Source organism: Onychomys torridus, chromosome 14 (assembly GCF_903995425.1).
Source record: "Onychomys torridus chromosome 14, mOncTor1.1, whole genome shotgun sequence".
Taxonomy (NCBI): domain Eukaryota; kingdom Metazoa; phylum Chordata; class Mammalia; order Rodentia; family Cricetidae; genus Onychomys; species Onychomys torridus.
Genome location: NC_050456.1, coordinates 53,386,679 through 53,408,261, shown reverse-complemented (window position 1 = coordinate 53,408,261; position 21,583 = coordinate 53,386,679). Strand labels below are relative to the sequence as shown.

At 49.4% G+C, this 21,583-nt stretch overlaps 1 protein-coding gene across 3 annotated transcripts in view; it reads left to right on the top strand.

Annotated features, from left to right (window-relative positions):
• Ltbp2 (latent transforming growth factor beta binding protein 2) overlaps positions 1–21,583 on the top strand; it is an 88,255-nt gene that overhangs the window by 26,770 nt on the left and 39,902 nt on the right. For all 3 annotated transcript variants that reach the window (XM_036206009.1, XM_036206008.1, XM_036206006.1), the window contains exons 4-8: positions 14,217–14,407; positions 15,360–15,530; positions 15,986–16,192; positions 16,897–17,183; positions 17,786–17,888. In XM_036206009.1, the coding sequence (XP_036061902.1) occupies positions 14,217–14,407; positions 15,360–15,530; positions 15,986–16,192; positions 16,897–17,183; positions 17,786–17,888 (959 nt within the window). The remainder of the gene's footprint in view (positions 1–14,216; positions 14,408–15,359; positions 15,531–15,985; positions 16,193–16,896; positions 17,184–17,785; positions 17,889–21,583) is intronic.

Here is a 21,583-nt window from a genome sequence, read left to right as displayed (position 1 = left end):
GGAAACCCAGCAACTGAAACAGCTACTAAATGGCTTACTGGAAGGTAGCATATAGAGTGTGTATACACTGCACAGAAGGACAGCTCACATTCTGGCAAAGTACAAAACAGGTGATGAAAGGTTCATGGGATTTAAAACTTAGGCGTTATCTCTGGAATTTACCACTTAATATTTCCAGACTATGGCTGATCTTTGTAGTTGCAGTTGACTGTCAATGAAACTGCAGCAATCAAAACCGAGTTAAAGGAGAACTGCTGTATGTGATCAAAATGGAGTCTGGAGGGAGAATTGTGGCTCTCACAGAGGACCATGGCTTACCTCAGCCACCCAGGCTGGGACAGCAGACAGCCAGAGAAGGAAATGCTCTCAGGCGGATCTCATTATAGTCTGACCTCAGCTCATCGGTTTCCTGTCCCGGGATCCGAGAGCAGTGACCTTCCTACTGCGTAAGCAGATGGCCTGTGCCAGCAGCCAAGGGGGGCCCAGGCCTTGAGCAGGTCTCCAGCAACATGTCTGCCCACACCTTTGATCCTTGAGTTGAGCATTCCCACTTGTCTGCTCTCTAACAGCCCATCTTAAGAAAGAGTTGCTGTGTAATTAGCTCCCACGGCCTCATCTCCCCAAAGATAGTCAAAACTAAATCAGCTCCAGTGTGAATCCACTCTCTGGTCACCCCCGTGCCATGCATTCTGTGTGTCCTGAGTGGATTTTTCCACTCTTGCAGTAACAAGAGTGCTGGGATGACTTGGCCTCATGCCTTGCTTCTAAGAGTTCCTGGCAATCTGGAAGAGCAGCCAGTGGGAAGGAGAAGAAGGGAGCATCCATGGGCAGTGTGGACAATAGGGGCAGCTAAGGGACCTATCTTCCTATTAGTTCCTGGGGTGTATGTGTGTGTGTGTGGGGGAGTTGGCACAACACCTCTTCAAGGCTTGTCTTTTATGCTGAGTTCTATAAGATGAGGTCCAGGCCAGGTCTTCTATACCTCAGATGCAAAATAGATTCACACAGCATTACATGTCAGTGTCTACGTGTCTCGGTTTCTCATTGGCTGTGTGACCTTAGACAACTTGCCTAGCTTCTCGTGCCGTATCTATAAACTAGGCAGAAGATCAATGTCCTGACTTTAATGTTGATTAAATGAATTAACATATGGGAAATGCTCAGCACAGCTTGGCAGAGCCCAGAAGAAGGCCATTTTTTTTTTTTCTTTCTAGTAGAGGATAGTCTTCCAGCTAGCTATGTGCATGATTCCTCCCGTTTCCCCTTGACCAGATAGTTCTTGTTCCCACTGATCATCACCACCTGCACATTCTGCATCTGTCCCTCGGTGTTCACTCTTTTCTCTGCCCTTCCCACTCCCTATTCCAGCTCACATTCCTGCAACTCTGCAAAGCTCCAGCCTCAGGACCACATCTGCTTAGGAGGCCTGGGGCACTTGGGTTGGACAGCGTACTTAGCCATGAGTTTCCTGACCCCCGTGACATCCTCCTTTCTTTCTCTTAGATTCTTCTGACAGCCTCACATGCAGGACCTTGTCACTGGGCTACTGTGCCTTGATGTTTGTGTGGTTCCCTGCATCAAAAGTAACAGGATGACCAGGGCTAAAGTCTAGCCTGTCTTCTGGTCATCATACCCTGGAACTGTGCTGCAGCCTCCGGAGGGAAGTGAGGCAGCTTCAGTTGTGGCAACAGGTTTACTAAGTCTCCTGCCTCCTGCCTCCCTGTCTCCTTAGGCAAGGTGCCCTTCCCATAGTGCCCAATGGGATTGTGCCCTTTCAAGGACATCATAAGCACACCTTGGCCGGGTTGAATTATGAATTCATGAAATCACGGTTCCCTATGAGCTGACAAGTCTTCTGGATGACACTGGCCCTGCCTAGGACACAAAGATGGCTCCAGGGGGGAGAGAGCTAGGGGGACCATGAAGAAATTTGAAGTTCAATGTGATCAATATTTGGGGGCAGCAGCTGGGTTCCCAGTTATGTGTTGAGTCTGCATAGGATATAGAGGGTAAGATTCAGTCCCTACTCTCCTGGAGAGTCTGTGTCCCTGGCTCAGCTCCAGGGTGGTCCTGCTGGGCCCAGAAGGAGGCTGAAAGCTCTTGGAGGAGATTGGAATGCCCACTGCCTGAAAAGTTTGCCACTTGGGCACTCTGGGTAGAAAGTGAAGGACATTTCCTGGGCACTGGACAGTCCCTCGGGCTGCTTTTTCCTTCCACCTCTGCCCTGAGGCACCCCAAGGGTAAGCCTGGTTTCCAGGCAGCAGAAGAGTAAAGATGGTCAGCATGCTGAGGGCTTGACCTACAAGATAGACTGCTTGCCTTAAAAATACTCTGCTGTGGCACACGCCTTTAATCCCAGCACTCGGGAGGCAGAGGCAGGCGGATCTCTGTGAGTTCGAGGCCAGCCTGGGCTACCAAGTGAGTTCCAGGAAAGGCGCAAAGCAACACAGGGAAACCCTGACTCAGAAAAAAAAAAAAAAAAAAAAAAAAAGCTCTGCTGTCAGCAGAGGAGAGGGATAAGGATCTTCAGCATTTGGAACCCCCCTGAAACTGAGGCAATACCTGCTTCAGGGCTGTCCTTGGGGTAGGGATGTGACCTCAGCCGGGGTTAGGTGTCCCCTTCCCCAACATCCCATAGGACACACAGAACTGCTCCCTCCCTTTGGTACTTATGTGCCTTTCTGGAAATGCTGTGTTCTCCCCCAGCTGCTGGGGAGGCAGGAGAGGCTCTGGACAGGAAGGACTCCTCCCCATGGGGCACCTCTAACTCAAATCTTGGCGGGGCATCCTCTGGGGTCTGAGAGCCAGACCTACAGTCCTCTCAGTCCTGGGCGTGGCCATGGAAACAACTAGAGGCCCAGAGCCTCAGGGCAGGGAGTGTGACTCGCAGGCAGCCAAGGTGGGCTGAGAGGGGCTGACCAGTGAGGCCGAAGGCTTGGATGAATGGATACATCGTGCAGCAACAGGTGTGACCTTGAGATACCTGGGGGACACCTGTGGAGGATGGGCTCTCAGCCTTTCAGGAGAGGCGACAGAAATGACAACCTCAGTGTACACCATGCAGCAGCAGGGGTTGGTTCCCACCTAGGAACTGCCCACTGAGAAAACCGCCCCGAGTGTCTATCATAGGTTCCTAGGCATGGCCGTCTGATCCTGGTGTGGGTGTGAGGCCTGCCTGGCCAGCCAGGAGGGTCAGGACAGTGATCTGCCAGACTTCCCCTTGGGGCCTTTCGTGGGCCCAGATCCTCCGGAAGCCAGAGTCACTGGGGAGGATCCAGGACATGTTAACCTGCAAGGAACTGGGTCTGCAGTCATGATGCAGAAGAATATTGCAACCACCTCCTTTCTGCTGCTTTCTCCTTGTCCCCTTCCTTCTCTGGATGTCACCTTCAGGTCACGTGCATAGCTCTTCCCCCTCATTTGCCTCAAAGCGAGGCCATGTTCCCTGCCTACCTTTGTTTTTTTTTTTGCTTTTTTTTTTTTTTTTGAGCCGAGGATCGAACCCCAGGCCTTGAGCTTGCTAGGCAAGTGCTCTACCACTGAGCTAATCCCCAACCCCCCCCCACTTCCTTTTTTTATTCTCTCCTCACTCTTACGTTTCTCAACCACGTGGACGTCTCAAGGAATACCATGAGCCATCGATACAGTTAATCTCATGGTTGGAATTAGCTGGAAACAGTTTTATTAGCAGAAACTAAGATGCTCGCCTGTGTGTCTGTGGAAAAAAAAAAAAAAAAAAAACAACTAAAAAGCCCAAACCCACCCAGCTATAGGCGCGTGCGCGCGCGCGCACACACACACACACACACACACACACACACACACACACACACACACGCCATGGAAAGAGTGAACTGAACTATTGAGTGAAGTGTGATGATCTGTTGCCACATTTTCCATGAATATTAGTTTCTTGCCTGTTCATTTGTTCAATCGTGTACTATCAAAAACAAGCAGTAACAGGCGCCGAAGGCTGGAGGATTTATGGAATGCAACTTAAAGCTGAGACCGTGCTGTTCATTAGCAGATGTTTCCCCTTACAGTGGGAGGTGTTAGCAGAGTTGGGCCTGAGCTCAGCAGGGGCCCCTGGTCGGCATTCTCTCCCCTGGCGTGATCAGCTTCCCCCGCCTGCACAGGACACCCTTCTGGCCTCTTGGGGTTCTGCCTTGAGATTCAGCTTGAGGCACTAAGCACATCACGTGGCAAGCGGAGCCCTGCTACCCGTTTCTCTTGGGTTGCCATCTGGGTTCCTAGTCTGAGAGCTGGAGCCTGGAGAGTCATAAGTTCAAGATCATCCTCAGCAGCACAACAAATCCAAGGGCAGCCTAGGACACGTGAGTGTCTGCTTCCAAAAACAGGTCAACAGAAGGAATCTGGGTCCCGACATTTCCATCCCAGACCCCCGTAGGTAGCCCAGACCACAGTTAAAGTCTATGTGGCCACCAGCCCTCCCCTCCCCTCTACTTCCAATAGAGCCTAGAGACTAATGTCGGCTCCTGCTGAGCCTCCTCACCTTTGCTGGGTGCTGGTCACTTTGCCCAGCTTCCAGTGGATCTGAGAGGGAAAGAATGTTTGCCATCCTAGGGACCCAGTGCCCAACCAGTAATCGCCGTGTATAAGTGCTTGTGTGTGTGTGTGTGTGTGTGTGTGTGTGTGTGTGTGTGTGTGCACATGTATCCAGGTGCCCAAAGAGGACAGAAGAGTGTGTGGGATTCCCTGGAGCTAGAGTTCCATGTGACCTTGAGTCACCTGGTATGGATGTTAGGACAGGGCTCGAGTCCTCTGGATAAGCAGCGTGCGTGACTTTTGACTACTGAACCATGTCTCCAGCCCCATAAGTGCTTCCTGGAGGCCTATAGGAGGGTGTAAGAGGGCCCAAGAATATAGATCCAAACCTGTTCTTTATCTCTCAAAGCTTCAGTGTCCTCATCTGTAAAGTGGTAATAATTAGCAAAGGAGAGGGGATTTAGGATGAAGTAACCTGGCTTCTGTGCATCATGAATCCTGCAACCTTCTGTTTGTTTGTTTTCAGTCACAAAGTAGGGAGCATGTGCATAAATTGGGGACCAGGTTATAGAGAGGCCTACATGAGAGGATGCACATGATGTGTATTACTGGTACAGAGCCCTGCACAGAGTGAAGTGTTCATGAAACCTTCATATGGAGGCTGGAGAGACGGCTCAGGGCTTAAGAGCACTGGCTCCTCTTCCAGAGGACCTAGGTTCAATTCCCAGAACCCACATGGCAGCTCACAACTGTCTGTAACTCCAGTTCCAGGGGATCTGACACTTTCACACCAATGCACATTAAAAAAAAAAAAAAGAAGAAGAAGAAGAAGAAGCAGCATTGCTACCAGGTAACCTGAGTTCCCACTTCCTGCCCCTCCCTCATAAGCAGCCACTATTATTAATTCCCCAGGGTTTCCTTCTAAGGTTGCTTTATAAATATGCACAACATGCATCTGTATTTTCAGTAATTTTTTAAAACAACTTTACATGCCCCCCCCCCCGCTCCCACACACACACCAGGAGTCAGCAAACTTCTTCCATAAAAGGCCACATGGTAAATATTTTCAGCTTCCTGTGACATATGGCTTCTGCAACCACTCAACCGGGCTGCTGAAGAGCAAAACCAGCCATAGACAGTGTGAGTGGCCATGCTCCAGGGAGGCTTTATTTATGGAAACTTACATTTGAATTTTATATCATTTTCTCATGTCAAGAAACAGTCTTTTAACTAATTTTCCAGCCGTTTAAAAATGTAAAGACCATTGTTAGGACACAGCCTGTATAAAAACAGCCAGGAGGTGGGATTTGGGCCGTTACGTTTCCACATTTCAATATGTCTTGGAGAGTGTTCCTTCCTGATATGAAAGAGCTGTAAAGACACCTGGCTCCATCCTGCGGCCATCTCTAGTTTAACCGCTCCTCTACTGGAGGTCACTCAATTACCTCTATTCCGTACAAACTATTTTGCTAATTCAGAACAGTGCTGCTCTGAAAAGCCTTGTATTTGCATCCTTTTGGACATGAACGCATGTTTTGGGACTGGTCCTTTAAAGGGGAAGAAGTGCTACAAGGCGAGAGGGAGCCCAGCAAGACAATAAAGACAGCCAATCAGGGACAGGAGTCCCCAGGAAACCAAGCTTTGGGTTGATCGAGGATGGAGCGTTCCAAATTGTTCTACCTTGAGAGAAGGGGGCTGTGGCCTCCCGTGGGGGGCAGCCATCAGCTGTGGAGTCATGGTGAGGAGACCCTCTCAGGTAGTTCCCATTAGCCAAAAATGGGACTCGGAAGTCACAGGTTTAAGGGATTGGCCACCACCCTTGCAGCTATGAAGCAGCAGGCTCCATAGGGTCAGGAGGGCAGTAGCATCACCAAAGCAGGTTTACCTGCAGACCAGTCTCAGAGGTGGACCGTCATCAATCAGGCCTAGAGCCTTTCCGCCCTGTGCCAAGAGTGGGCATGGTCAGGTGGCTCTCCGAGGTCTCTCTCCGCTCAGCTCCTTCCAGCAGCGACAGCTGAGAATGCTTGTTTTTGCAGTCTCAACACATGTCGTTAAACTTTGGGAGCTTGGCTAGTCTGGTGGATTAAAACATGCTGTCTCAGGGTAATTTTTCATTTGTACATCTCCTAAGCAGAGAGGCCGAGCACTTTGGAACTTCCTCCTCTGAGCTTTTTATTCCTCTCTTTTGTGGATTTTCTTTCAGAGCCTGCCCTCTCTTTAGATACTGTGATAATTTCTCTTTTGTCTGTGGCATGATTGTGCGCGGGCACACACACATACACACACACACACACACACACACACATGCTTGCTCATCTGTTGTTTCACTTTTTTTAAGGTGGTTTGGGCCAAGCAGAGGGTTTTTTTTTTTTATCACAGTTGTTTGAGTGAGTGAGTAATGAATGGTGTTAAACACTTAGCATGATGCGGCCACCTGCCAGGCACTAAATGGCCATCGCTTCCTTTTCCCCTGGTCCTCTGCGTTCTGCACTTTCAGAACTGTACTCACTAAAGGCGAGTCCCACCTCCATGCGTTTCTTACATTATTTTCCTAATCAGGAACTCAAGGCAGGAACCTGGGGGTGGGAACTGAAGCACAGCCCGTGGGGAACGCTGCTTACTGGCTTGCTCTCTATGGCTTCTCAGCCTGCCTTCTTATACAACCTGGGATCCCAAGGGTGGCACCATCTACTGTGAGCCAGGCCCTCCCACACCAACAATCATTAATCAAGAAAATACCCCACAGACTTGCCTACAGGCCAATCTGATGGAGGTTTCCTCTTCCCAGATGGCTCTAGCTTGTGTAGGCTGACAGAAAGCCAATCGGCAACATCCATCGTTATATTTTGTCCTTCTTGGCCCCGCCTTGCCCTTCCCACCACGGCTGCCCTTCAGTCTCTCCTGCTTCTTTGTATTACCGTGTGTTTCCCCTCCCCTTCCCTCGGCCCCTCTGCCTTTCCTCTCATACCCTTTCTATGTTCAGGACGCAGCTCTAGATCCCGCACCCCCATCCATCCTCTCCGCACAAGTTCGGATGTCGCTCTCCGACCCCTGAGGCTTCCTGGAGTCTCTCTACTAGATAAGGTCTTTTATGCATCTGAAGCCCTGAGACTCTGTCATCCTCATAGTCCATCTTGGGTTCTAGACATTTCCACACATTTACCACACCTTTGCTGAGCCTTGATTGCCTTATTTAGGAAATGGAGTTTCTGGAAAGAATAAGGATTTAGTTTTATTAAAAATAAATATACTGCCGGGCGGTGGTGGTGGCGGTGTACACCTTTAATCCCAGCACTTGGAAGGCAGAGGCAGGTGGGTCTCTGTGAGTTCGAGGCCCATCTGGGCTACAGCTTGACACAAAGCTACACAGAGAAACCCTGTCTCGAAAAACCAAACAAATAAATAAAAATAAAAATAAATAAATATACTGCCTGATGCATAATGCATTTTCTAAGAATTCAATATATATGTATCTATATATATTATTAAATTATATATCTATACATTAAAAATTTAAAAGCATAGTTACACATACACAGAACTCTCATGCCCACTGTTTACAGTTCCTTCCAGACCAGCAGGAAGAAGAAATTTTTTTGAGGCTTACTGTAAAGCCTTGGCTAGCTTAAAACTCACAGAGATCCACTGCCTCTGCCCCCCAAATTCTGGGATTCAAGGTGTGCACTATCATGCCCAACAAGAGCTTATTCTCAATGGAAGTATAGTACCCGAGTTATTCTTCAACTTACTGTCCTCATTCTAAAGTAACAAGGATAGGGTGTGGTACTTAAAGCACCTGGCTCAGTGCTGAGTACTTATCAACAGCACCAGAGCTATATTCTGTGTACCATGTGTTGATGTTTAAATGTTTTCTTTCAGCATCAAAGACCCCAGGAGCCTTAAGTATGTGTGTATACATACATACATACATACATACATACATACATACATACATACATACATATATATAAACTAGACAGAGTAGCGCTTCCAGAGGAAAGTGAATGTAGATGGAGTGGAATGTGGGGCCACTAGCATGTGTCTCCACATCATTGAAAGCCTTAGTGTGGGAAGCAGGGTGTAGAGATACCCTGCACATTTGATTGAATGGCCTCATTATAAGCCTGCAGGTCCCAACTATCTGATATGGGAATTTTTTTCTCACTAAACTTGTTGAAAGAGTTCCTGTTGTAGAATATTATTTTAAGATGTGTTACATTTGTTTATGCTGTGGGACATTCATTTAATGATGCAAAGGTATGTTGCATTCCTTTATGTTGCATTTGTATAACTCTGTGAAGCTATGTTACTGTGCCTGTGTAAACACCTGATGGTCTAATAAAGAGCTGAATGGCCAATAGCGAAGCATGAGAAAGGATAGGCAGGGCTGGCAGGCAGGGAGAATAAATAGAAGGAGAAAACTGGGAGGAGGAAAAAAGAGCAAGAGAAAAGGAGATGAGGATGCCAGGGGCTAGCCACACAGACACACAGCCACCCAGCCAGCCAACCACCCAGCCACCCAGCCACCCAGCCTCACAGCCACACAGCCACACAGCCACACAGCCACACAGCCACACAGCCACACAGCCACACAGCCAGCCATCCACCCAGCCACACAGCCACACAGCCACATAGCCACACAGCCACCCAGCCACCCAGCCACCCAGCCTCACAGCCACACAGCCAGCCAACCACCCAGCCACCCAGCCACCCAGCCACCCAGCCTCACAGCCACACAGCCACACAGCCACACAGCCTCACAGCCACACAGCCAGCCAACCACCCAGCCACCCAGCCACCCAGCCTCACAGCCACACAGCCACACAGCCACACAGCCACACAGCCACACAGCCACACAGCCACACAGCCACACAGCCAGCCACGGAGTAAGAGTGAAAGTAAGATTACAGAAGTAAGAAAAGGAGAAAGTCCAGAGGCAAAAGCTAGACGGGATAATTTAAAGTTAAGGAAAGCTGGCTAGAAACAAGCCAAGCTAAGGCTGGGCATTTATAATTAAGAATAAGCCTCCGTGTGCGATTTATTTTGGATCTGGGTGATGGGCACCCCAAAAGAGCAAAAACAACCAACAACAGTGTTAGAAGTTAGTAGTTTCTCTTAGCAGATCCAGTGGCTCCCCCGGTACTGGCTTGTGGCAGATTTTCCATTGTCTGTGAAATGATAAAGAAAATAAAGTATATGTGATGAGATTTTCAAAAAGTTAAGCCTATTCAAATATTTATTTTTGGCATTGCAAGTCTTTTCTCTTTGAAGCTATGGTGGTAATGATCAGTATGCATTTCTGTGTGTGTTAGCATCCTAGCTGCCCATGCTAGTTGATTTTGTTGTTGCTGCTGCTGTTCAAAATACATATAGGAGGAATTATTTATTTCGGCTCATGGTTTCAGAGAACTCATCCTCAGTTACTGGTCTTTTTGTTTCTGGGCTGATTGTTGGGCAGAATGTTACAGCAGCAGCTTCTTTATGGTGGACAGGAAGCAGAGAAAAGAGAGTCAAGGGAAAGAATCCATGACAAGACATAGCCCATGGAGATCTACTCCTACCGGCTTACTCCCCTAGCTAGCCCCTGCCCCCACCTTTCCCCACCTCCCAGAAAGCTATCACCTTAGGAGCCCATGATTAAGTCAGAGCACTCATGATCTAATTATCTCTGGAAACAACCCTCGTAGACACACCCAGAGGCATGTCTCATTGATTTTCTAGGTGTGTTTAATTTAATCAGTGGACAATAAGGATTAACCATCCCAGGGACTGGAGAGATGGCTCAGTGGTTAAGAGCACTGGCTGCTTTCCCAGAGGTCCTGAGTTCAATTACCAGCAACCATATGGTGGCTTACAACTATCTATAGTGGGATCTGATGCCCTCTTCTTGCATAAAGGTGTACATGCAGATAGAGCACCATATACATTAAATAAATAAATAAATCCTATAAAAAAAATTAACCCTCCCTGAGGCTAGAGAGATTGCCTAGAAGCTAAGAACACTTACTGCTCTGGGATCAATTCCCAGAACCCCCATTAGGTAGCTAATAGCCACCTATAACTCCAGTTCTAGATGATCCAACACCCTCTGGCCTTTGCAGGCAGGCACCTGCATACACACGGTTCACATAAACTCACACAAGCTTACATACATACACATAAATAAAATAAAAATTAAAAAATAAATTGGTCACTACACCACTTGAATAAAAAGTTGTAAACTTTATGAGGGTCTCCCAAATTCATTCAAACTATGGCCCATCCATGAAATCCTGAAGTCTAGAGAGAGCTGTTTTGGTTCATTGTGTCAGCATTGCAGAGACTTCCTTGGAACAACCCCAAGGAGATAGCAAATACCACCCTTGTGTCTAAGAAGTTTAGGAACTGCAGTTCTTGGTTGACACAGACCTGCCTCTTCCCAGGGGCTATTATCCGTGACAATCACCTTCTTGTAGAAGCTCTGCTTGCCTTTGTAGCCACCATTCAGTTATCCGTGAGGGTGACACTGGGTCAAACATGGTGCTAGGCCTTGTCTTAATGTCCCACATCCTGAGATCAAGGCAAGACACACAACCAGGACTCAAGTTGTGGTGTGTTTAAGGACAAACACACAGATGATACCAAGGTTGGGTGGCTGGGACAAACTCCCAGCTCCCAGCTCCCAGCTCCATCTCAACCCAGTTGCCTGTGGTCATGGCAGTCCCAGCCAGGAGGCCAGAGGTAAGTCTAGAGACTGCAGCCCTCCATGATGTCTTCTCTCTCTGTAACCTCTAAGGACTAGTTAAGAGGAGGGCGTAGCAGCTTATGCCTGCGCTCTCCCTGTTGGACTGGGGCTTCGTTGTTTACTTTGCTGTAAGCCTCAATCAGCCGACCTTTTGGATTTTTGTCATTTAACTCTCCCTGTCACATCAGTGGATGACAATGGATTGGGTTCAGAAGGGGTCCCTGATCATTTTAAAAAATGTGTTAGAACAGATCACAGATTAGACACTTAGCCCTTTATGTGAAAGGATGCTTGGACTTTTTTCTTCTTCCCTTTAAATGGAGAAGAATTTTAAATGTGCCTGGGTCACATTTCCTCACTGGGGTGGGGCTGAGGGTGGGGTGCTGTTCAGTCTGAATGGTAGCTAACTCTTCTGTCCCTTTGAAAATCCTGTCGTGCTTTTCCTCTTATGAACACTCACTTGTATTAGTAAGGTGATTGCATGGCCTCCCTAGTCTCTTGGTCCTCTCCACAGCCCCGTGAAGTAGGTATTCCTAACCTTGCTGCTGCTGCTGCTGCTGCTGCTGCTGCTGCTGCTGCTGCTGCTGCTGCTGCTGCTGCTGTGGACCATGGGTTCAGAGGAGCCAAGCAATGTGCCCAAGGCTACACTGCTGGAAGAGGCCATATTGGTCCTTCTGTCCCAAACCCTTCCTTTCTCTTCTAAGCATCCAGGTCCTCTCTACGACTAGGGAAGTCAGGCTTGCTTGCCCAGTGCTCTGTTCTGAGAAGCAATTCAGCTGGCCCTGAAGATCTTTGAAGCGTCTACTGATGCACCAGCTCTCTTGGGCAGTCTCTCGGAAACACTGGAAGGATTTTGCTTTTGATGTGTTGGATGGTGCTGACCTTCTCCTGAGGGGAGTGGGCCTGAGGTTTGGGTCTCAGTTCCAGGCCATTATCACTCTTAGAACTTCCGCATGGCTAACAGGACCTCTCCTACTCTAATCCCCAAACTCTGGAAGCAGGAAGAGAATTTGCTGCTGAAGGTTCTAGAAAGAGCAGCATTGAGGTTCCCAGGAGCCAAGGACTGTGTGTGCCACAGGGCCTGGGGCAGGGCCTGGGATAGATTAGGTAACTAGGCTCTGATAGTGACCAAGTCTAGCTTCTATCAGCAGAGTGCTCATGGCTTGAGCACATGGAACCAACTGCACTGGAGTAAAAGGGAGCAAGGGTCCCAGATTGTATCCTATTAGGACACAGGATCCAATGGGGAGAAATGGGGTAGGTCCTGACAAGTGCAGATCACCCCTCAGTCGGGCTGACTTCCACTGGGGTCTGGGCTGACACAGAACACAGGCTCTGGAGTCAGGGTGGTCTATCTGGAATCCCAGTGTGTTGGTTTAGCTGTTTTATAATGTTGAGTGAGTCTTTGGCCCCTCTCAGCTTCCATGTTCACATGTCCTCACACCCACCATGGTCCAGATGTTGTTCTGTATACAGTGGCTCTCATACCGCTGTCAGAATGCTAGGGTATTTACAGTAGAGGCCGTCCAATAACAAACATGTGGAAGATCTGTTCAAGTTTATGAACTAAACAATTCAAAGGGCTGTCAAAGAACAAGCAATAAATATATTCACAAACAAAATTTCAACCTCAGAAGTATCTATGAAGGGAGGGTTGGGGAAATGGCTCAGCTGTTAAGAGCACATGCTCTTCTTACAGAGAACCCAAGATCAGTTCCCAGTACCCGCAGGTAGCTCACAATCACCTATAACGGCAGCTCTAGGGGATATGATGGCCTCAGCAGAAAACTATCCTCACATGGATATACCCACACATAGCCACACACATATACACACAAAAATATAATTTTTTGCTCTGATTGTTTTTTTTTTCCTTTTGTTTTTCAAGACAGGGTTTCTCTGTATAGCCCTGGCCATCCTAGAAAGAGTTTTGTAGACTGGGCTGGCCTTGAACTCCTGCCTCTGCCTCCCGAGTGCTGGGATTACAGTTGTGCACCACCACCGCCCGGCTTAAAGAGGGCACAACTAGACTTTTTTTTTTTTTTTTTAAGCTGAGGATCGAACCCAGGGCCTTGCACTTGCTAGGCAAGCATTCTACCACTGAGCTAAATCCCCAACCCACAAGTAGGGTGTACTGTTAAGTAAAAAAATTTAAATTGTATCTACAGCTGATGATACTCTTATAAAAATCATATATGTGAGCAAAGGTTGAAAAATAGACAAAAGTGTCTGCTGTGTTGGGATGGGAGACGGTGGACTCTTTTTTTCTCTTTGAATATGGTCATTGCATTATTTTCCTATTAATTAACTGGGAGATAGGTCCTAGGCTCTGCCCCTGAATGATCTATGCATGTATATTTGCTGTTCACCCATTCCACATGATTTACATAGAGGCTCATATTGCGAAGTGGCAGGGCCAGGTCTGGTGAGGCACACCTGTAATCCCAGCACTGGGAAGGCAGAGGCAAGAGGACAGTGAATTTGAGGCCAGCCTGGACCAAGCTTCAAAATGAAAAAATTTAAATGGAATTGGGGATGTAGCGGTGATAGAGTGCTTGCCTAGCATGTGCACATTCCTGGGATTTATCCCCAGCACTGGGGATAAAAATAGCAGGGTTTGGGCACAGACCGTGGTTTCAGTCCTGGGCTCGCCCATGAGTGGGCTCTCCAAGACTCCCAGAATGCCAGAACTACACAGGAAAGTCTGATGCTTCATGTTGTAGTCAGAGGTCCTGAGGCCCAGAGAGGCTGGGTTTCCTAAATAGTCCAATAGGGGTAGGTCCTCTCCCTTAGAAGACTGGCCACCCTTGGTCCTTTTATCTGGGTTCTTATCCATCTAGAGTCAGCCATGTCTGGGTGGGGAGAAGGCATCTTAATGGAGAGCATTCTTCTAGTGCAAGTGCCGGGTTGAGGGCAGCCAGCTGATGGAGGGCCGTGAGATGCTGTTCCTGGGATGCAAACCGCCAGGTCATGGTCATCTCCACAGGACCCTGAATGGCCTCAGCCTGTCCAGCACCTTGCAGCAGTACACAGGACTGTCCAGGACTGTTCGTCGTTACCCAGTCGCTGGTGCCAATGGCCAGCTGACTTCCAACGCCTTGCCTTCAGGACCAGGACTTGAGCTGAGAGATGGCACCCAGCCAGCGTCACATGTGAACCACCTCTCACCCCCTTGGGGTAAGGTTGTATCTGGACCTAGGAGAGCAGAGGATCTAAATCCAACCCATCCTTGCCCTACCTCTGCTTCCCCCTCCACTCTCAGAGGACAGAGCCGTCACCTTGTCCTTCACTGTTTCAGCCAGCCAACAAACAGTATTGCACTTGCTTTGTGCCAAGTTCCAGAGCGTCAAACTAATCCATCTGGACCCTAGGACTTTGACGGCAGTCTGCGGTCTCCTGCTCTGTCATCTCTGCCTGCCTTTGCTTCCTCCATGTCCAGCTGGGGCCTCAATTCCCTGACTCATGCACTTCCACATTATCCTTTCTGCAAACTCCAATCCTGGACCAGTGCAGCCAGCTGCTGCTTCTAGGAAACCCCCAGCGTTTCCAGAACCTATCACCATACATACCGCCATTGCCTGCAGCCCTTGCTTCCTCCTTGGTGTTTTCCTGGCTTCACCACACCCTGCTAAATGAAGCTGGTAACCAGATCCCCCCACCTGCCCCCAAAACCTGATTCTCTCCATTCCTCAGGCCTTATCTTCCTCTATTTCCCCTGGGAATCCCCCCCTCCCCGCCTCTGCCAGCCAGAACTATGTTCCACTCTCTGCCCTTGTGCTCAAAGCCTAAGTCTGCACTCTTTGGCTGTGTAATGAAGGGCACCCTGGATATCGCTCTGCCTCAGTCCAGCTGTAAAATGAAATATTCTGTTAGACAGTTGAAAATGACCAGTGCAGTTTTGAATGGCTCCTTTCACAGCAGTACATATCAGTGTGCACAAAGCATGAGCTTAAGGAGACATATCTGGGCACTTCTTGAAAACATTGCCCTACCTTGACCATAGATCTGGTGTCCAGGTCTTAGCAGGTGCTGTAAGATGTACCTCGCATCCTAAGAGCCTTTTGCACCAGGCTCTGGAGATCAAGGTTATGCTTTGGCTCTGTCCAGGACCCAAGCCCTCTCTCTGCAGGGCTGAACCTCACCGAGAAAATCAAGAAGATCAAGGTCGTCTTCACTCCCACCATATGCAAGCAGACCTGTGCCCGTGGGCGCTGTACCAACAGCTGCGAAAAGGGTGACACCACCACCCTGTACAGCCAGGGTGGCCATGGGCATGACCCCAAGTCTGGCTTCCGTATCTGTGAGTCCCCTTCCCGCAGACGGTCTTGGCGTGGGTGGTGGTGGTGGTGTGCTGCCTCTCAGGGACTCCCTGGCGTGGAGCCTCCTGTCCTACACTTCTGTCAGTAATCATAAATCACAGCAGGGAGTGAATCTTATCCCAGCTCTGTCCCAGCCAGGCTGTGTGACTCCAGGCAAGTCACACAACCTCTCTGAGTCCAAGTTGCTTTGATAAAGAAGAAGCACGCCCCTGCCTGTGCCCTAGGTTATTGTGGTGGGCAGGAGAGACGTGGGGAGGCTTCTCTGAAAGGCAAGTTATCTGCTTGTCTTCACTCCAAGGGCTTCAAGAAGAGGTCCTACATCTCAAGGGGCTCCACCTCCTCCAAGCTCCCCCACCCCCAGATTTGGTATCCCACCTCCCTGCTTGCTTGTCACCAACTGGAGGTCAGCTGCCAATCACTTGGAGTGTTGTTGTAGATTTCTGCCAGATCCCCTGCCTGAATGGAGGGCGCTGCATTGGCCGGGATGAGTGCTGGTGTCCAGTCAACTCCACAGGGAAGTTCTGCCATCTGCCTGTCCCACAGCCAGACAGGGAGCCTCCAGGGAGAGGTCCCCACCACAGAGCCCTGCTGGAAGGGCCCTTGAAGCAATCCACCTTCATGCTGCCTCTCTCCAACCAGCTTGGTGAGTGCCAGCAATTTGGGGCAGCTAGCCTGTGAGGGGCACCAAGTAGGTGTGCCATTGCTGTGCCAGGTCAGGGCAGGTCTCCATGCCATTCCCTATACTTCTGCCTTCCATGGGAGTTCCTGTGTGTGTGTGTGTGTGTGTGTGTGTGTGTGTGTGTGTGTGTGTGTGTGTCATGCACCCTTCACCTGTGCTGGGGAAGACAATGCAGCTTATGGAGCCCCCAGCATCCCCCCTAGGCCTGGGCAATAGGGAGGGAATGGGTGGGGGGAGAATTCAGCATGCATTTCATTTCCCCACCTTCTGTTAATAGATGACAAAGTAGAGGTACAAATATACAGGGAGGGTTCTATAGGAGTTGGGATGGCTGAGTAGTGGGATGACCCTCAGGTATCCCTTGACTATGGCTTGCATGTGGTTCAATGGATCTCGGGGCTCATACTGTCACAGAGGAGGCAGAATCAGAAAGAACTTCGCAGCTTCCTATGCAGAGCCTTGCATGGAGGAGTTACCACTTCTTCCTGTCTGGGGGCTGGGGAGGGGCATTGTTCTGCTTCCACATAACAGGCAAAGAAATGGAAGGAGGCATTTGGAGAGACACACAGTCCGGAGCCTGCCTGACCTAGGGTGGTGGGCACTTCTTCATAGGGCAGAAAAATGAGGTGGAAGCCCTTCTTGGCTCTGACCCCAGCCCTTCTGCCTAGCCTCTGTGAACCCCTCGTTGGTGAAGGTGCATATTCACCACCCGCCTGAGGCCTCTGTGCAGATCCACCAGGTGGCACGGGTCCGGGGTGAGGTGGATCCCGTGCTGGGCGAGAACAGTGTGGAGACCAGAGCTTCTCATCGGCCCCCTGGCAGCCCAAGCCACAACCTCTGGGCCAGTAACAGCATACCTGCTCAGGCTGGAGAGGCCCCTCAGCCACCACCCCTAGTGCTGTCCAGGCATCAGGGACTTCTGGGCCGGTGTTACCTGAGCACAGTGAATGGACAGGTGAGAGAACAAAGCTCCCGCCTCAGCTCTTCGGGTGTCTAGGATGGCTATGGTGTCCCCAGTCTATAGTTCTCTCTCTTCCTCGTTCTTGTGGAACGCCCTTCCATTTCCCATATGGGCAAATCCACAGCACAAAGGCACCCGAGTGGGTTGGAGAGGCAGTTCAGCTGGTAGGATGCTTGCTTCATGTGCAGAAGGCCCCCAGTGTGACCCCTAGCACCACATAAACCAGGCATCATTGTGCACTCCTGTAATCCCAGCACTTAGGAGTCAGAGGCAGAAGGATCAAAAACTTAAGGTAATCCTTGGCTACATAGTGAATTCAAGGCCAGCCTGAGCTACAGAGACTGTCTAAAAGGGGGAGGGATGCTGAATGTGGAGAGGCCGCATCTTCTCCCTGAGCTGCGTGTAGTGCCTGTCAGTGTCAAGCACACAGAAGGGGACCACGGAACTCCTCTTGTAGCAGAGCCCTCCCTGGTACCTGCAGTCTAAGACAACCTAGAGTTTGGACTCAGAAAAACACTGGCTTTCTGTGAATTGAGCTAGGACCCTTGGTGCATGGACAGTCATAGGTGTCTATGGTCTTTTTTTTTTTTTCCCAGTGTGCTAACCCCCTGGTGGATCTGACTTCTCAGGAAGACTGCTGTGGCAGTGTGGGGACCTTCTGGGGGGTGGCCTCATGTGCTCCATGCCCACCCAGACCAGGTGAGTACTGATGTCAAGATGGAGGGCTAGGGGGAAGCACTCCACCCCCATCCCTCACCACCAGGGGTTTCCAAGGCCCAGTAGTATTTCCAGATGTGTCTCAAGGAGCCAGCTCAGCCCTTCTGCCCAGCAGCTAGGTCTCCGCTCAGCCTGGTAGTCTGTGTGGGGATCCCACTTTTGCAGTAGATTGTAGGGATGTCAGCCAGTGATGGACCCCTTCCACCCTCTCACATATACCTGTACCTAGGCCCCAGGATCCTAGAATGTCTCCTTCTTTTCTCTGAGAGCCTTGGGCCTCCTTCTCCCCTCCTGGACAAAGGTGGGTGCCTGTCTGAAAATGCTCTCAACCTCAGTTGAGAGTGAGAGCCCCAGTCCCTTGCCCCCTTTTGGATGATTGGGTAAATCTCAACACACATTCGTTCATTCATTTGTTCACTCAGCAGATATTGGCTGGATGCCTCTTATGTGCCAGGCACGGAGGATTCAGCGAGCAAAACCCCATTTACACCTCTCCCAGAGGTCTTATCCTGACGTCTGGAAGGGGTGACCAAATGCCTGTGCCTGAGTATGGCTTCTGCCTACTTAGTCTGTCTCCCTGTCCTCAACCCCCACCCCCAGGCCTCATTCCTGGGCCTGGACCTGGCATGTATTCTTCTTGCCTGTCAGCAGTCAGCTCTGTGAGCTGGTTTTGTGGGGGGCCTGGAACACAGCCCAAAGGTGGGAGGAGCGGGGCTGTTCCCAGCATCAGACTCAACAGTACAGCCGTGACTACATTTTCCACACTAAAAGTAAGTGCAGATGGTTTCACAGGACGGTGTGTTTCTGTGAAACAGCAAAGGGATGTATTCAGCTCAGAGGCTTTCGCATCCAACACGTGTGTCAGGAGCCAGTCTCTGCTCTGCCTCCTTACCACTCTCTGCCTTGGCCCTCTCTCTTGTGAAGTCTGGCAGAAGGGTAATAGTGTCAGCCCTAGAGGGTTGCTATGGTTAGTACATGAGAGGGACTACATGGTACATGTTATAGATGACCCTCCGTATCTCCAATTCTGTAACTGCAGATTCAACCAATCTCAGGTCAAAAAGATTAGAAAGACACGGCCTTTCTTTCTAAGTTCACTTCATCTAAGTGAGATGGCTTAGCACCTGCCACTAAGCCTGACAACCTGAGTTCAATCCCTGGGACCCACATGGTGGAAGAGCTGCCTTCATGCATTGTCCTGTGACCTCCACATGCCCTGCGTGAGATTCTCACACTCACATACATGCACATGCCCACACACAAAAATAAATAAAAAGGTAATTAATTAAAAAAATATTTGAAGGACAATTCAAGTTCCAAAAAGTAAAACTTGAATTTGCTTTTCACCGAACCTGATGCCGAACCCACACAAAATGAAGTACTTTCTAGGTGATCACATGCTGTTATAGCTTCCTCCCCTCCTCTCCGGTCTGGGATCCTGTGTCTACAGCAGTCACATGAGCCTTGTTCGCCTAACCCCTAACACCTTGTTTACCATACAGTTGGGTCTCTACACACAAGACTTTTTTTCTTGTCATAGTCCCTAAAAACTATATCGTGCTAATTTGCACATAATTTACATATGATTAAAATATTATAATCAATTTAGAAGTGACTTAAAGTTGTATGAGAGGATTGACATAGGTTATATACTATGCCACTTTGTATAAGAGACTTGAGTAGCCACAGGTTTTGATAGCTGTGGGGGTTCTGGAGTCAATCTCTCATGGATACTGAGGGGAGGCTGTGTATTGAGGATGAGGATGAGGATGATGATGATGATGATGTCTCCCCAAGAAATAGAGAAGGGACAAACTGACCTTGGGAGAAACTTATCAGTCTACTCAGGGACTCTGCAAAAAGCTAGGGACATTTTGTATGCATATGCCACTTTTCTTGTTTTGCCTCCTCAAGCCAAGTCTTGGGACTTCTTTGATTTAGTCCACAAGTATTATCACTAATGAAGACACATTTGGTGTGAAGGCTCTGAGTGGACCATGGAGAATGGGGTAGAAGCAATGCCTCCCTTCTCCAAACTTGTAGCCTCATGGGCTGTAGGTTGGCTTTAGAAATAGCCTAGTGTAGCATCTGGACCAGTACTGTGTGCTGTGGGGAACAGACAGTGCAGCTGGGCTACTGGTGAGTCCTGGGGCACTTTTGTACAAATTAGGAAAGGGAATCCTTCCCTATGACCAGAGCCATCTTCATAAATGTGCAAATCTACAGTGTCGGTGACAGCATTAGATGCGGTGCTTTTGTACTGTATACAACTTGCCTATCTGTACACTGAGGGGTCAGGAGCACTGGCTGAAGCTGTGAATCAGGGATATAGCTTCTTAGAGGAGGTGACACACAGGATGGGGAAGAATTTAGCCATCCTAGGGAATTGTATTTGTAGGTGAGACTAAGAAGCTCGGAGCAATGGTTCCCGGAGTGAGGCATGCAGGGATTCTCAGTGCATTGTATAGGCTGGCTCCTGCACACAGGTCATCGGGCTTGGCGGCAATCATCTATGGTTGAGCCCGCTCTCTGGGCCCCAGACATCTACTGGTTATGGGATTTAAGCAGGAGCATAGGACCCTGCTTGTTCAGGATGCAGAGATGCAGGCTGTAGGTAGGGATTGCTGTGGTGGTCAGTGAGAGATCCTTGGCCTGCTCCTCTTAGCAGGAGCTGGTGTTCACAGTGACCATAATACCAGTTCTAAAGGACATCCTCACTTGGAAGGTGGGGATGAGTGAGAAGACCAACATTTGTACTTTGGGGGCTGTTTGCCTGCCTTCCTACCCCACTCACGGTCTGTGTGCCAGTCTTATAAGATTGACTCAATGGTTAACCAAGGACCTGGATCCTAGTAGAGCTGGCCATCTTTGACCATTCAGGGCCTGGACGTCAGCCGCAGTGGGCATGGGAGAAGATCTTTGGATCAGTTGTACTACATGTATGTGACAGTGCAAAGCACAGACTGAACCTCCATAGGCACACTCAAAACTCAGCTCCTTCTCTGCATCTCTCAGGTGGTGCCCCAACCTTCTCCTCTCCCCACCAAGTGCTTGACACAGCTCAGCGAGCTGGGCAGCAGGGTACAGACCCTGGAATGGCAAGCATCTGGCATACCGAGCAAGAAATAACAAAGACCAGGGCAACATAAACATTTCAAGCACACGACAGTGCAGCAGAGCACTGTATGGGGAAGGGGCAAGGCATTCAGGAACCTTGTTTGTGTTGACCGTTGGCCAAGACATCTAGCGCCACACCTTACCCCAGGGCTCGCAGGAGTGTTTCTTTAAGTGGCCTGACAAACAAGCTACTGTGCAAGCGTCGGAGGACAAAAGACGCTGCTGAATGAGTTTGGGGGATGTTTGGCAAGAAAAGCAGAACTTCTGGATTCTAGAACATTCTCATCTTTGGTGGCTTTCCTTTTCTTTCGCCTCTGATAAAATGGGACTGTGTCCCCTAGGGAAAGCTTTGTCTTCCCCGACGGCAGCATCGAGTCATGATGTCAGCGAGAGGATGGGCAACCGAGGACCCACATGACTCCATGGCTTTCCCCCAGGTCCTATTGGTCTTTCGAGGCTCCGTGCCGGACTGTTGAAGATAGTCACTATAGAATGCTACTCTTTCTAATATACGAAAGGACTGCCTTAAATTCTCAGTTCCAACAACACAGACGATTCCC